We start from the raw sequence: 15162 nt of genomic DNA on the forward strand, positions 1-15162 counted from the left end.
ATATATATATAAACACTTATGGGGATTAAGTAGAGACCAAAAAAATTTTAATCAAAATTATTATATTTCTGAGTTAATATTTAATCTGATATTTTATACCAGTTTTATATTTTTAATATTTTATAAATTTTAGACTTTCTCAAAGTACTATAATATAAAATCTAAAAATATTAGACTTTTCCTGCACACACAAATTTACACAAACTCCCTTTAGTTAAAAAAAATAAAAATAAATACAAATCTTGTGAATAAAGGAATATTTGACAGATATGTGTATTTTACATTTAAGTACATAATTCATTGATATCCAACAGAGTACAAAGGTGCTTCCATTAAATAAGGCTGGGGACAACAAAATTACATCTTTAATTCTTCTCTCCTGAAGTGTTCATATATTAAATGTTCTAAATTGTACAATTTCCCTAATCTTAGCAAATCCATATTGAAAAGAAAACTACAAAACTTATCAAATTATTGCTGTATCTGTTAATTTACGGTTTAAGTCCAATCACTGGCAACTCCAGCATCTGCTGGAAGAAGCTGACCTCTGTCAATCAACAATTTCATCAGTCCTTTCCTCCGTCTCCATGTTACCCTCAGCCCATACTCTTTCTCAGGTGTGTCCATCACCAGGACGCTTGAGTTCTCAGTTCGCGGAGGAGTTTTTGCTTGGTTTGGGGGGAAGAGGAGATGTTGAACATTGGATGGAGACATGCTGGAGCAATGTGGCATTTCAGGCATCTCTACATTGGGGGGTTCGGGAACCGAGCTTGTGTTCGGCGTGTGAACTGAATCCCTAGTCGTTCCATTTTTGTGGAATTGCACGTTCTTTGAAACTTCTGAACGCCTGGAGGTGGATATAACACGTGTAGCCATCCTCCTCTCCACCCCTTTTCGAGGAAAGCGAGTTCTTCTTGGAGTTTCTCGAAGCTCCTTACTATGACTGTCCGAAGAAACAAGCCTATCATTCTTTGTCCGTGAACTACTAATGTTTTCACGCTGGTGCTGTGAACCTGCTGTGGTTGCCACAAAGGACAAGGGAATATATTTGCAGCCATTTGCTCTCCTAGTCTGAGGGAAACCCAAAACTTGGGCCTTTTTTGAGATCCTCGTAGCCATCTGGTTATTTCTCCTCCCTCGACTAACCATTGTGGTTTCGAGCGAATTAAACTGCGGAGACACCTACAAACAGAGAATATGCTTCAGTTTCAGTTGAAACATCTTCGCTCATAAAATGAAAGTAAGGGTTGCAAAGCATGCACATACCCAAGAGGTACATGGTGCACCACTTCGCTGTTGTTTCTCTGATATAAATGACTTGGGATGAATGGCACTCCGTAGTTGTGGTCCATACTTGTGCTTTGGTCCATTGATGGGCGCCTCTACGAACAACAGCTGAGATTTGTTTGGGTTCAGCAGCCTCTTCTTATGTGAATTGCGGGGCATTAGAAGACATGATATGCTGCAAGGAGGAAAACAAGATGACATGAGGAAGAGAATCATTACTACTACTGATCTGTCAGTGTCATGCAGGCATAAATTTTCAATTCTCTAAGATAGATACTGACTACCGACACATTTAGAGGCATCAAAACCATTAATACTAGAAGATCTCATCTCATTTTATCGTATGTTTGTTAGTGAGACATGGTAGCCGTACTATGGAGAAAGTTCGCGTGTTGATAAAATACATGGCATGCAATGAAAACCTTAACTGATACTCACGCATCGCTTTTTATTTCTTCTCAATCGCATTGTATTTTTTCTTTGGACCATATAAATTTGACAAAGGCACTGATAAACCGTCTGACAGAGGTTTGTGGGGAAAGTTCGTCCCCCATTCACACACTTCAGTTCCTCCCGGAGAAATAGAAACTGATTGAATGTTGGTTAGCCTAGCAATGGAATCCCACAAGAGGCGGGGCTTGGTGGCCCGGATGTTGTTTTGATTGGTCAGGTAGGATGAGTTCAAATCATAATGAGTTTTTAAATATTATTTATTGCGTTTTTTAAGTTCCAATATTATTATTTTTTCATCAGTGTTACTATTCAGGTGTAAAATTTAAACCAGACCGCTGCTGAAGCGGCACATAAACGGTGTTAATTTTCTCAGCGCGTTTCTCAACGGACCAGACACAGTCACACACGTATGGAATAATTTTTTTAAAAATGTTGCAGAGATTGCTCTACACTTTTCTATTGAAGAAATGTAGAAGGTTTCTGCTGTAGAAAATTAAAGAATATGTATTTCGGAGCCGCCGATCGCCCCCTAAAGGAACACAACTTACTGCACCTAAAGAAAACAGCAACGTTCTCCGCTCGATGGCTCCGCCCATGTTTATCCGCCATTGGGCTAGGCGTGATCACGTGATAGCGCTGCACCGCTCTGCGCCAAAATTCAAAATCTCATCAAATGCGCAACAAGAGTCCAGGGACCCGTCACCCAAGTTTTTCATTTACCCATCAAAATACATTTTATCACTCAACACTGCCAGATTAACTCCAATAAACCACCGTCTGCACGGCTGACATGATATGAAGGTTTGATCCGCTTCGTGTTATTTGATGTGTGTTGTATTTTTAATAAATTAAACGTGTACAGTAGGTTAGTTGGGTAGACGAATCACTAGGCCGCATGTCAGATAATAAAGGAAGATCGTTTATACATTAATAATTTACTGTTTTAATTATATTAAATATTAAGACGACAACCACTCTAATGTGTTTTAAAAAGAAGATGAAGGCGATGAGATCATTGTAAAAAAATAAAAGCACTTTTATTTTATTTTTTACACAAATATTTTACAAACCTGCCTTTCACGAAATCTTTTGCTTCTGAACGATCTGTCAAACAAAAATAATAACTACAATAATAACAGTAGGTCAGATTGAAAGTAATCAATCTGTAACGGTATTTTATATTCTAGAACTAAAATCGTCATTCAAGAGTCGTTAGACAAAAAAGTCGTTTATCAACAGACCTTCTTATCGGTATATTTGGCCAAGATCTGCAAATATATATGATATTTTTTGACGTATTTAATGTATATTTTACGTGCACGCATTTATTTTGACACTTAATCTGCTTTTGAATCAAGATTGTATGTTATTTTATTCTTTGTATGAATGATCTTGCGAAGCGTCTAACGTTAGTTTCTTGTAGTTAAATAGTTCCTATGTGTACTGTATTTAGGACAAAAAAAACTTTTAAGTTAAATGTAAATATGACCTATTATGTGTTTTATATGCAGACAGTCATCAGCCGGACCTTTTTGCTGTGAGCAAACAATGAGAGAGAGCCCAAGGAGACCCATCATCCTGAAGAGGAGGAAGCTGCCATTTCAGAAGAGTGAATCTGATGCAGGGTACGATGAGGCCGATGGGCCGCGCTGCAAGACCACCCTGACCCCGTCCACCGCCCGCTGCTTCCCCGATGGCATCCGCATGATGGACCACCCCACCATGCCGGACACTCAGGTGGTGGTGATCCCGAAAGCAGCCGATCTGCAGAGCGTCATCAGTGCCCTGACGGCCAAAGGCAAGGAGTGTGGCCCTCAGGGCCGAAACAAGTTCATCCTGCTCAGTGGCAGCACCAGTTTGGAGGAGAGCAAAACCCTCGGGTGTCTATCTACAGAACCCAAGGGTGATCTCAAGAAAGGTGAGGGATGTGGCTAAGACGGAGCTTGTTGATGTTCTGAAAAATGTGTTTTCCCACGACCGCCCGCCAGAGACACCGACGAACTGTTCCTCATACCGGACTGCTACTGAGCGTTTAGTGCATTACAGGCTTAATATCGAAATAAGAAATGATTGGGAATAATACAATGTGAATTCTCAATGTCATTAATTAATTTAGGACACTACACGTGGAACATATCCAGTCTGTAAACAAAACCAGCTTCACTGCGCCACTTCCACAATGGACGACGAAGAAAATACCCGACAAGATAAAAGTCCGGAGAAGTTCAAATTTAAAACTTAAAAACAAATAATAATAATAATAGTAACTACATAATGTTATATATATATATATATATATATATATATATATATATATAAACACTTTCTGATGCAGGGTACGATGAGGCCGATGGGCCGCGCTGCAAGACCACCCTGACCCCGTCCACCGCCCGCTGCTTCCCCGATGGCATCCGCATGATGGACCACCCCACCATGCCGGACACTCAGGTGGTGGTGATCCCGAAAGCAGCCGATCTGCAGAGCGTCATCAGTGCCCTGACGGCCAAAGGCAAGGAGTGTGGCCCTCAGGGCCGAAACAAGTTCATCCTGCTCAGTGGCAGCACCAGTTTGGAGGAGAGCAAAACCCTCGGGTGTCTATCTACAGAACCCAAGGGTGATCTCAAGAAAGGTGAGGGATGTGGCTAAGACGGAGCTTGTTGATGTTCTGAAAAATGTGTTTTCTGAAATGTTCTTTGCTGTGATGTTAGTGAAACAGGAGACGGAGTGCTTCCCGCTTGATGACAGTCTGACCAACATCCAGTGGCTGGGAAAAATGAGCTCTGATGGGCTCGGATCGGAGTCAAACCAAAAATGCACCAGCAAGGACAATCCAAGTGACTGTCATCAGGTACACAACGTTAAAGTCGGCATGAAATTAAATTCACCCTCTCTATTTTCTAAATGCACATTAGAGATCAGAGATGCATAAAAGTTGGCTTTTTGATGTGACCTGCCCTGCCGTATCACAAGAGGAAGGAAAAAATAGAGAAAAAACATGCATATCTTTATTTCTAATTTATGATTTTAAAACGACAGACTGGACTTCTCAAATCATTTGGTCTTGGTTTTATGCCACAATACGGAGGAAAAGATCTGTCACTGCTTCCGTTTCATTGCAGCTTTACAAATTGGTTAATAAATAATGTTTTTTTTTTTTTTGTATGTTTCTTCTATATTTTGTTTTTTTAAATTTCATTCTTAAAAATTGTTTGTTTGTTTCCTCATAAGCAGCCCAAAGCTCCAGAAAAGGAGAAGGACCCTCTGTCAGAGAGACCCCCATATTCCTACATGGCTATGATCCAGTTTGCTATCAACAGCAAGAAGAACCGACACATGACCCTGAAGGAAATTTACAACTGGATCGAGGACCATTTTCCGTATTTCAGAAATGTTGCCAAACCCGGATGGAAGGTAGTGTGTAAAACCAGTAGAGTTTCAGTTTACATAAACCTCTCTTGTAAGATTTCTGAGTGTGATTAAACTTTTTTGTTAGAATTCCATACGTCATAACCTCTCACTACATGACATGTTTGTCCGGGAGACATCTCCCGATGGCAAGATCTCCTATTGGACGATTCGACCGGAAGCAAACCGCTGTCTTACTTTGGACCAAGTTTACAAGGTGTGTATCCCTTACTGTGCTACTGTGTTCATTTGCGATTTTATGCTTCAAATGTGGTCATCTCTCATTTCCTGGCTCGTCCCACAGCCTTTGGTTGACCCAGTGACCCCCACTTGCCCTCAGATCCCACAAGTTGGTTTCAATAAAGTAAGACCCTTTTTCCTTCTAATTTGTCCTCTCATGGCAGATCGTCAGGGCGTAAGACAGGGACCAGCCTCTCTACTTCTCCAGGAATCACTTATTTTATTTCAGAGACAGACAGAAGGAAGAATGTTCAGCTCGAGATCATCGCTTGTTTTGTTCTTTTAATCATCTGAGAGTCATCAAAAAGGCAGACAGTATTGAGGCTGCAGTTAGATTGAATGCCACACTTTGTGTGAAAGTAAAGAAAGTGTCTTTTTTTTTTCCGTAGCAACAGAAGAGAGGTCCTCCGGAGCTGAAGAAAGTCATACCTGCCACGGGCGGCACAGGTGAGTGTTGGCTGGATGAGAGGGGATGAATGTCTCCGCATGTGTGACGAGTTTGTTTCCTGACAGTCGTTTTATCTCTGCTCGTCCTCAGAGAGGAAGATGAAGCCGCTTCTGCCTCGGACTGACTCGTACCTGGTTCCCATCCAGCTTCCTCTGGGTCAGTCGCTCTTCCTGCCCTCCTCCAGTCCTGCGACTCTCGCCACTCCTCCACACGCTCCGAGCTCCTCCACTCCCAGCTCCAGTGGTGCGAGCAAGAGGGTCCGGATTGCCCCTAAGGTACACCCTATATGTTTAAATTAATGAATCTCACAAAAACTGTCCTAGGACATATTTCATCAAAAGAAAAAAAAGTTATATTATAGAAAAATTAAACCTTTTTTTTTTTTTCTCAGTGGTGATTCTGATTACTGTAATATATGCAGTTTTTTTCCCCAGCATAATTTTAAATGCAGTACAGCACACATGACCATTATGTGTCAATACTTTGCTATGGAAGAGATACATATTTAATTATCAATTTATAAAATGATTTTTCCCATATTTATTTGGTTGCATGTTATTCACTCATTCATTTCACGTGGGGAAATACTACTGAAAATCTAGCCTTAATCAGATTTTAATGGTCATTTACCTGTACTGATCCAAGCTGATCTAGATAGTTGATCAGCTGGCTTTGGGCTTGTAAACCATTTTAAGAGCAGTCAACAAGGGTTTGGATAGCTCCTAATATAAAGCCTGTTTATTTATATAAAACAGGTCATATTTCATCCTGCTATAAAAAAAAGTACATTGAAAATTAGTAAATTAGTTTAAATAAATAAATTAAGCCTATTTTGTGATTACTGTAATACAGTCCATTTTTTAGCAGCATTTTAACAACAGCACAGCAAACACTATCATTAAGTTAGTATTAATTTGTTGTAAGTACACTGAATTGGAAACACTGAATTTCAGCCCTGCAGGAAAATGAGCTAAAACCAGACTTTAAACTAATTAATAGTCTGATCCAGTCTGATCTAGATGGTTGATCAGTTGGATCTTTACCTGGTTTTGGGCTGGTAGACCACTTTAGTGCAGCCAACAAATCAATTATGGTGTTTGGGGGGGGGTTTCAGCTGGGAATTGAAAAAAGTGTAGAAATTAATTAGAGTAAGTTCTGGTTGTTTTAACGCTTGTGTGTGTTGTGAAAGGTCTCACAGAGCGACGTGAGCTCGGTGATGCTGTGTGCGTCCACCTCTCAGGACATTAAGGAGGAGCCTGTGAGCGTGTCTGTGACTCCCGAAGCTCTGCCCTCCAAAACCAGACAGCAAGAAAACAGCAGCTCCCGCCGCAAACAGCGTCTAGTCCTGCCAGCCACCGAGGAACCCGTCCTGCTCTACCCCAACAGCACTCTCTTCGACTCGGGCGTGGTCTCCGACGTCTCCCCCTTCCAAGACACTCACGATCCGGAGCCCCAGCCCTCCTGTAAACCCGACCCTGACAGCCCAAACAGAGAATACACTTTTAAAACGCCCATCAAGAGCAGCCACCCTTCCTCGTCCACACCCAGTAAGCTTCCCGCAGTTCTGGAGCCCTGGAGGATCACTCCCGTCAGGAAGGGAGGCATGCTGGACTTCAGCCCCATCCGTACACCCAGCGGGCCACAGCTCACCCCGCAACGGCACGAACACACGCCTTTCAGCTTCAACAGCACGCCTTTCAAAGAGCTGCCGCTCTTCAGCTCCCCTCGAGAGCTGCTCACCTGCTCCAGACCCTCTCCGAGACGCTCCACTGCGACCTGCTCCAGAGAGCTGCTACAAGAGTGCGCCGCCAACCGCTCTCTTACCGAAGGCCTCGTCCTAGATACCATGAACGACAGCCTGAGTAAAATCCTAGTGGATATCAGCTTCCCCAACCTGGAAGATGATGATCTCGGCATGGCAAACATCAGCTGGTCCCAATTTATCCCAGAGCTGAAGTGACTCCCATTCCTTTATCCGAGCTGCTCACACTTCCTTCACTGCCTTTGATTCTTATTTACTTGCTATTGATCTCTTAAGTATTTTCTTCATTTCTGTTGCTATTTCACTGCCTTCTACTGTACATGTTTGTGTTTTGAATGTGTAGGCCTTTATTTGCGAGCAAAACTGTTAGTGACGAATGTACTTAGATAAGATTCATTTGCACAAGTTGTAATATATAAATATGAGTGCGTGTGTGTGTGTGTGTGTGTGAGAGAGAGAGTGTGTATTATAAGTGAACATACAGATTTACCAGATTAATTAAATTACACTACCCAATTTTACAGTATTTCTTTGTTTTGGAATGATTTTGAACACCTTGGATTAGCCAGAGAGACTGACGGTAAAAATATTTTTAAGAGAACTTGGGGTGTAAAATAAACTCGCATTCAAATTAAAGGGATCACCCAAAAATGACAATTCTGTCATTTACTCACCCTCCACTTGTTCCGAACCTGAGTTTCTTCTGTTGAACACAAAAGAAGATGTTTTGAAGAATGTTGGTGACCAAACAGTTGACGGTAGCCATTGTACTAGTATTTTTTGGTTACCAACATTCTTTAGAATTTCTTATTTTATTCTCAACAGAAGGAAGAAATTTACACAGGTTTGGAACAACTTGAGGGCGACTAAATAATGACAGAATTGTCATTTTTGGGTGGACTGTCCCTTTAATGGTGGTTTGCTAATTGCAGATGGTCATGTAAGTGTTGCACTGTACTAGAATTTGCCAGCCATTCATCTGGAGTGAATGGAGCGGTTTATAACATCCATAATGTGTTTTCATGGTTACAAGCATGTCAGAATAGTGACTCATCTCTGCTGCTGCTGCTTTTCTGCATTCATTTGTTTTTGCTATTAAGAACGATTTAAGACTGTGTTCTGAATGTTGGATATGACCAAGATGATGAGTTTAAAGAGATTTGTGATGTATTACAAAGCTTTTAATGTTGATTTGCATATGTAGAGTAACTAGTGAGTATGCGCAGAGTTCATATATGCTTAGAAGACTACCATCAAAATGTAGCTGTGTTAATTCATGATACATTGTATTGCATTCTTCCAATGTAAAAACAGCAAGATGTCATAAAAATATACAAAAACTAAACGGTTGACAGATTTTTGGTGTTAAGATGTTACACGAGCATTAGAAATTAAGTACTGTTTACTAATAATAGTACATTGATGCACAGACATTTGATACTTGGTTTCTGTAAGATTTATGTCATGATGTAATAATCAACTATAACATTTCTCAACAGCAAATATTTTGGTGATACAAACAAATGTCCCATTCAGACCCTTTGCCATTGAAAGAACCATTTTGTACTATTTTTGAAGACTTAAAATATAAAAGTTATCTACTTGGCATTTTACTGATGTAACAGGCTTTAACCAGAAACACCCATTGTAATTTCCAACAAAGCATACAATTTGGTTTCTCTTCCTACTGTACTTTCGTTTTGAGAATAAAGGGATACTTTATACAAACACATTTGTGAATTATTACGAAATGGTCCTTAAAGCGATAGTTGATCAAATGAAGCAATCGTAGCTCTTCACATTAAGACTTACATTAAACTGCTTCATTTTAGGACAAAGTTTTGGTTACATTAATGTTCAATGGAGGAACAGAAACATCTCAGATCTCATGAAAAGTATCTTCGTTTATGTTTTGAAGATTAACCGAAGTCTAATGGATTTGGAATGACATGATAGTGAGTAAATTATCACAGAATATTCATTTTTGAGTGAACTATCCCTTTAACCCAACAGCATGACTTGCCAGGACATAGTCCTGTCTTTGATTTGAATATAAACTAGATGAAAATATAAGTGATGCTTGCACTAATGGATAGGGTGCAAGGATGTTGCTATGCGGATGCTAGGGTGGTTAGGGCTAATAGTAATAGCAACTATTAACTAATGACACCACTAAAATGAACTTTGATGCCCTTTGCAACACTCAGGTCTGTAGTTTGGTGAAGCTCCATCAGTACGTCTGAACTTCCTGCTGAGCCACTTCCAGGAATATCTGCAGATGTAGGCTTAAATAATCTGCACAAGAGGAAATAGAGGTCAATCATTGGCTCTTTTCTGACCTTTGAGTAGAGCCATATTTACGGTATGTTTCTATTGGAATGAAAACGAGGCTTTGAGGAATAGAAATGCAGTGCGTTCAGTGGATTGTATGTTGTTAAACAACATACCGATTTTTCAGCTGATGAAACGTCTTTCCGAAAAAGACTAAGTAGACAAAAACTCAAAATGGTTTTGAAACTTTATACAGTGAGTGCCATTGTAAAGATCCCTCACAGCCTTGTTTCATCAGTGTTACATTTAATATGGCGTGTAATCGGACTCTAAGATCTATAGCAATGAATGTTTAGCAAATGTGCAGTAAACTTTTTTTTTGCCTATTGTTTACCATTTGTATCACTAAAGTTTTACTACAAATGCCATTGTTAAACTATGGTTAGTGTAGCAACGCATGCTATTTTGTAGTTACCATGGTTTAACTGGAGTAACCATGTTTTTTTTTGTAGTAAAACCATGGTTAATTTTCGTAAGGGTAATAAATGTATTTTGCATTAACGTTACTCACTGAAGGCTTTTTTCCAGCGTTTGGGTATGTATGACTTCTTGACTGTCAGGTAATACACAGGTACTCCTGATAATGTGAGGGCACAGCTGCCGCCTGTATTCCAGGGGTCCGAATACAAGGACAGGCCCACGATGAAGAAACACACTATGGTAAAGATCACCACAACTGCCAGAGGGACCTGAACACAGTCAACACAATGTTTAATTAATACAGTGACAAATTCCTATTAATAAATCAGTAATGAGCCATTTAAATGGACCTTGAATGGTCTGGGATGATCTGGAAATCTGTAGCGGTGGATGATCATTCCTAATGTGGCCAAGGCAATGAAGAGCCAACGGGAGAAGGATGCAAAGTTGATCAGTTGAAAGATCTCTCCTCTCACCATCATGATGATCACCAGAGGATACTGCAAACATCAGAAGAAACGTAAACGGGCATTAAGGAACTGGGAGAAAAGGATGAATAGATGTGATTGTACCAAACATAGCACAGCTGGCAGTGGTGTTTGTCTGCGGATATGGATCATGGAGAAGATAGCTGGTAAGTGACCCTCTCTGGCTCCCACAAACAACATCCTGCAGAAAGAGAGTTATGAAATCTTAAAGGAATAGTAGTCCCAAAAATGAAAATTTGCTGAAATATTACCCTCAGGGCCTCAGGCCATCCAAGATGTAGATGAGTTTGTTTCTTCAATGGAGCAAATTTGGAGGAATTTAGCATTACATCACTTGCTCACCAGTGGATCCTCTGCAGTGAATGGGTGTCGTCAGAATGAGAGAGCAAACTGCTAATAAAAACATCCCAGTAATCCACAAGTAATCCACACCACTCCAGTCCATCAATTAACACCATGTGAAGAAGTGAAAACCTGTGTTTGTAAGAAACAAATCCATAATTAAGGTGTTTTAAATTTAAATCGTTGCATGGTTGATAGTCCATAATAACACTTCCTCCAGTGAAAAAGTCGATCCCCTGATGTTGTCTCACATCAAAATCCACCCACACATTTGTTTAGAACTGTTTTGGACTGTTTTTGCTTGTAAATGGGTTTGATATGTGCATATTTCTCTCCTGAAGCAGTGACGAGACAACTTTTTTACTAGAGAAAGCAATCAAAGACTCATATTTTACCCACAAGCAATGGTTTGAAATTAAAAACGTCTTAATGATGAATTAGTTTCTTACAAACACACAGCTTGTCAATTAACAAATTGTTAACTGATAGACTGGAGTCCTGTAGATTGCTTGTGGATTATTGTGATGTTTTTATCAGCTGTTTGGACTCTCATTCTGACGGCACCCATTCACTGCAGATGATCCAATGGTGCGCAAATGATGTCGAAACAAACTCATTTACATCTTGGATAGTAAATTTTTAGCAAATGTTCATTTCTGAGTGTACCATTCTTTTAACTTTTAACTGGTCAAAGTCAAAGACTACTACAAAGATAAAACATACTTTTAGATACAAAACATCTTTTGCCTTTGCGTTACTGAGATCCTTACCTGGGTGAACTAAAAAATCCTCCATTAAGTGCTCCAAGGCAGGAAAGAGCGACTAATACTGGTATTGCTGGAGCTACACCCTGCAGAGCCCGACTTGCAAATGTCTGCGGTACATTAAGGAGAGCACAGCCTTGACATTTACTCTCCAAACTAAAGCCTGTAATAATATCTCCAAAGACCACTACGAACCACTGCCACGGCATCTGACATCAGTAACTCATTCGCGGTCATAATGGTGTAGTAAGCCACATTGATCAGCACGTAAAACACCGTAACAGTCACCATAGAGAAAACGATGGCCAGTGGGATGGTTCTAATAGGGATATATAAGAAATTGATCTAAGAGCTTTTATATATTAATAATAATTGGGGAAAAAAAAAAAAATTTGGCAATGCAAGAACTTCTGAATACCTGTTTGGATTAATTACCTCTTCAGTTATGAAATTTAAATAAAACCTGTAAGCAAAAATAAACACTTTTACATTATTTTGGAAATCCCTTCCTTTAGATTTTTATATGTTTGACACTGCTGCTAATACCCACCATCCACCATATGCATAAAGACCTGAATAAAAGGACAGCGGCAGTTTGGTCAGAGATAAAGAATCTGAGTCAAAGGCATTCCGGAAATTTTCAGTTTTCCCTGAAATAGAAAAATTTGAAATATCAAGTCCATTTGCTGCCTCTCGTCTTATAATGTATTCAGGTCCATTTTCGACATATAAAAAATTCATACATTCATAAAAAATTGTATAGGAATAAAACCTTTGAAATGAGCCAAAACTATCAAAATGAATTAGGAAATGTTTATTTTAATAAAAAAATAAAAAAATAAAGTTTAAGAGATATAAAATTATACTTTTTGCATTCAGTTCTGTTTGACCAGAGTTTAAACTGAGGCTTTACAAATTATTATTTCTCACACAGGTTTATGAAAGTAAAATGAATATATGTTTTGTTTGAAAACATTCCAGAGTAATCCTAAATGAATACTGTATTGCAGCAGATAAAACAGCATGTGTCTCTTACCATTGACCAGAGCCATGATGCCCGGGATGATGATCAGAATCAGAGCAAACATCTTGATGAAGGTCAGCAAGACCTGTGTACGAGCTGCCATCGACACACTCCAGCAGTTCACTGCCGCCACAAACGCTAGGCAGAACAGTTTATAGTTTTACAACATCATTTGTATTTTTTTGACAGATTTAGATGTTTAGACTAAAGTAATCAATAAAGTAACGTCACTCACTGACTCCCAGCATGCTGACGACTTTGACCAGAGCTGTTGGAGCGACACACGGCATGAATAACGGCTCCACTACATACTGGCCAAAAGCCAGAGACACGTATGTGGCCACTGCGGGTCTGAAGTGACATTATGATTGGACTCACTCCGGTTCTATAAACACAGCAAAATACAAACACTGCATGCACACACACCTGATGAAAATGAACTCAATCCACAGTTGCAGGAAGGCAGGCAGGGGCCCCAGGGTCTCCAACAGGTAAGTGTAATGACCACCTGATTTTCTAAAGCTCGTGCCCAGCTCAGCATAACATAAAGCACCTGAGGAGAACATGCTATATGTCAAAAAATGGATTAAACTTGGATTAAAAGTTATGTTTTGAACACAAAAGAAGATATTTTGAAGACTGAGTTGACGGTACCCATTGACTTCTATACTATATACAATGGAATGGAATGGCTACTGTCAGCTGTTTGGTTACTATATCATTCTTCAAAATATCTTCTTTTGTGTTCAGCATAAATCAGAAACTCATACAAACTTGAGGGTGAGTAAATGATGACAGAATTTTCATTTTTGGGTGATTAATGATGGACAGGTGAACGTAATCAGTAACTAAGGAAAGTAACTAAGGCATGTTAAAGGCTAATCTAAAAGAGCAAACATGAAATCAAGATGCAAGAACAAAAATCCAACTAAACAAAACATAACCCTGACAGATACTTTTTTCCAGGATTCCTTGATAAATAAAAAGAACAGCATTTATTTGAAATAGAAATCTTTTGTAATATAAATATCTTACCGTCTTCACATTTAAGAAAAATATGAGACCCATCAATCATTTTTTCTACTCACCAGTCAGAAGTAGTAAAGTAGAAGTTTCCTCTCTATGCTGCTTGTTTTGCAGCTCTTTTCATGCAGAGTAACCCTGGAGACTCACCATCCAGCTCAGAGCTCAGGCCAGGAACAAAGCCAGCAGTCTTCTCCAGATTCATCAACACCAGTAATTAAAGCCTTTTAGACGGGGAAAGCCATGTGCCATTGTGCTGTGTATGTGTGTAGGTACAGTGCGCGCAGCGGGACGCAGGAATCTACCATGAGGACCTCCTCTTCTTGTTGAAGCAGCTGCAAAGTTCACTTTTCTTCAGCAGCAACATAAAAACAAACAAAAGTTGACTACAGAGAGTGCATAAGAATCCAAGAGGGTTTTTGTTAAGTTTACCACAGGTGTGTGAGGGTCAGTCCTAGCTGAGAGGGAGCTTAGTTAGCAGTTAACTGTTATTGGCCACTAGGACTAGGGCCACCAATTTTCTCTCTCTCCTTGTTCTGTGTCTGGCTGTCTACTTCATTTTGTCAGACATCAGACATGTGTGTTAAAGTCTCTTTCAAACCGTGAACGGTCTCTATTGTGTTTCTCATTTTCTGTTGTACACTATGTGCCATGAAAAGCACGAAGTTTGTTAAAAAATGACAGGCATAAACATCTGAGAAGCCATTCCTCAATAGTGAAATGGGAACAGAGTTATAACATCTGCAGCAACATCATGTTTTCGGAACATGTTTACACAGCTGATAATGAACCAAAAAAAAAAAAAAAACATTTAGTGCTGAAAAAGTATTAAAAAATATTTTAGCATCCTCACTATAAGTCAGTTCTTGAAGTTAAAGACATTAAATGAATGAATTAATTAAAATCTGATGTGATTGAGTTTGCTGAAATAAAGAATTCATTATAATAATTGTATAATTAACAATAATTATTATACCTGTGATGAGAAATTTATCAAGAAATAATAATATTTTTGTTCATTTTAAATCCAGTATCTCAGGAATAACAATGAATATTCTCGGTTAGCACACACTGCAAACTTTTAATATAATTAGACTTTGATCTGTGGGTTAAGCTAACCAGGGGTGCCCAAACTCGGTCCTGGAGGGCCAGTGTCCTGCAGAGGTTAGCTCCAA

At 39.5% G+C, this 15162-nt stretch overlaps 4 protein-coding genes across 7 annotated transcripts in view; 1 reads left to right on the forward strand and 3 right to left on the reverse strand.

The window, feature by feature from the left end:
- Positions 1–3915, reverse strand: part of LOC107658896 (peroxisome assembly protein 26-like) — a 6558-nt gene extending 2643 nt beyond the window's left edge. The window contains exons 1-2 of the mRNA XM_016447609.1: positions 3711–3915; positions 1932–1937 (exon numbers count right to left, since the gene is read on the reverse strand). Of these exons, the coding sequence (XP_016303095.1) occupies positions 1932–1937; positions 3711–3752 (48 nt within the window). The 5' untranslated portion in view covers positions 3753–3915. The remainder of the gene's footprint in view (positions 1–1931; positions 1938–3710) is intronic.
- Positions 215–1923, reverse strand: LOC107658898 (RAD9, HUS1, RAD1-interacting nuclear orphan protein 1-like). Its single transcript, XM_016447611.1, has 3 exons — positions 1726–1923; positions 1267–1462; positions 215–1182 (listed from the first exon to the last, which is right to left on the reverse strand). Exons 2-3 carry the CDS (start codon positions 1444–1446, stop codon positions 499–501), a joined length of 864 nt encoding a protein of 287 aa, XP_016303097.1. The 5' UTR covers positions 1447–1462; positions 1726–1923; the 3' UTR covers positions 215–498.
- Positions 2405–8281, forward strand: LOC107658881 (forkhead box protein M1-like). 4 transcript variants are annotated; one of them, XM_016447578.1, is made up of 10 exons: positions 2405–2541; positions 3252–3375; positions 4087–4369; positions 4449–4588; positions 4969–5151; positions 5234–5362; positions 5450–5509; positions 5775–5832; positions 5924–6108; positions 7023–8281. In XM_016447578.1, exons 2-10 carry the CDS (start codon positions 3289–3291, stop codon positions 7791–7793), a joined length of 1896 nt encoding a protein of 631 aa, XP_016303064.1. In that variant the 5' UTR covers positions 2405–2541; positions 3252–3288; the 3' UTR covers positions 7794–8281. The 4 variants fall into 4 exon arrangements, with proteins under 4 accessions (XP_016303064.1, XP_016303066.1, XP_016303065.1 ...); XM_016447580.1 differs by having other exon boundaries at positions 4972–5151; XM_016447579.1 differs by lacking the exon at positions 4087–4369 and having other exon boundaries at positions 3252–3658.
- A 1300-nt stretch (positions 8282–9581) lies between these two features.
- On the reverse strand, positions 9582–14192 carry LOC107658734 (cystine/glutamate transporter-like). The gene is made up of 12 exons (XM_016447385.1): positions 14138–14192; positions 13391–13517; positions 13200–13315; positions 12977–13102; positions 12491–12590; positions 12359–12403; positions 12136–12259; positions 11947–12050; positions 10919–11015; positions 10697–10846; positions 10438–10615; positions 9582–9890 (listed from the first exon to the last, which is right to left on the reverse strand). The coding sequence occupies exons 1-12, from the start codon at positions 14190–14192 to the stop codon at positions 9826–9828; spliced, it is 1287 nt and encodes a 428-aa protein (XP_016302871.1). The 3' UTR covers positions 9582–9825.
- Positions 14193–15162: the final 970 nt, after the last annotated feature.

The sequence above is a fragment of the Sinocyclocheilus anshuiensis genome, unplaced genomic scaffold (genome assembly GCF_001515605.1).
Source record: "Sinocyclocheilus anshuiensis isolate Anshui unplaced genomic scaffold, SAMN03320099.WGS_v1.1 scaffold283, whole genome shotgun sequence".
In the NCBI taxonomy this organism is placed as follows: Eukaryota; Metazoa; Chordata; class Actinopteri; order Cypriniformes; family Cyprinidae; genus Sinocyclocheilus; species Sinocyclocheilus anshuiensis.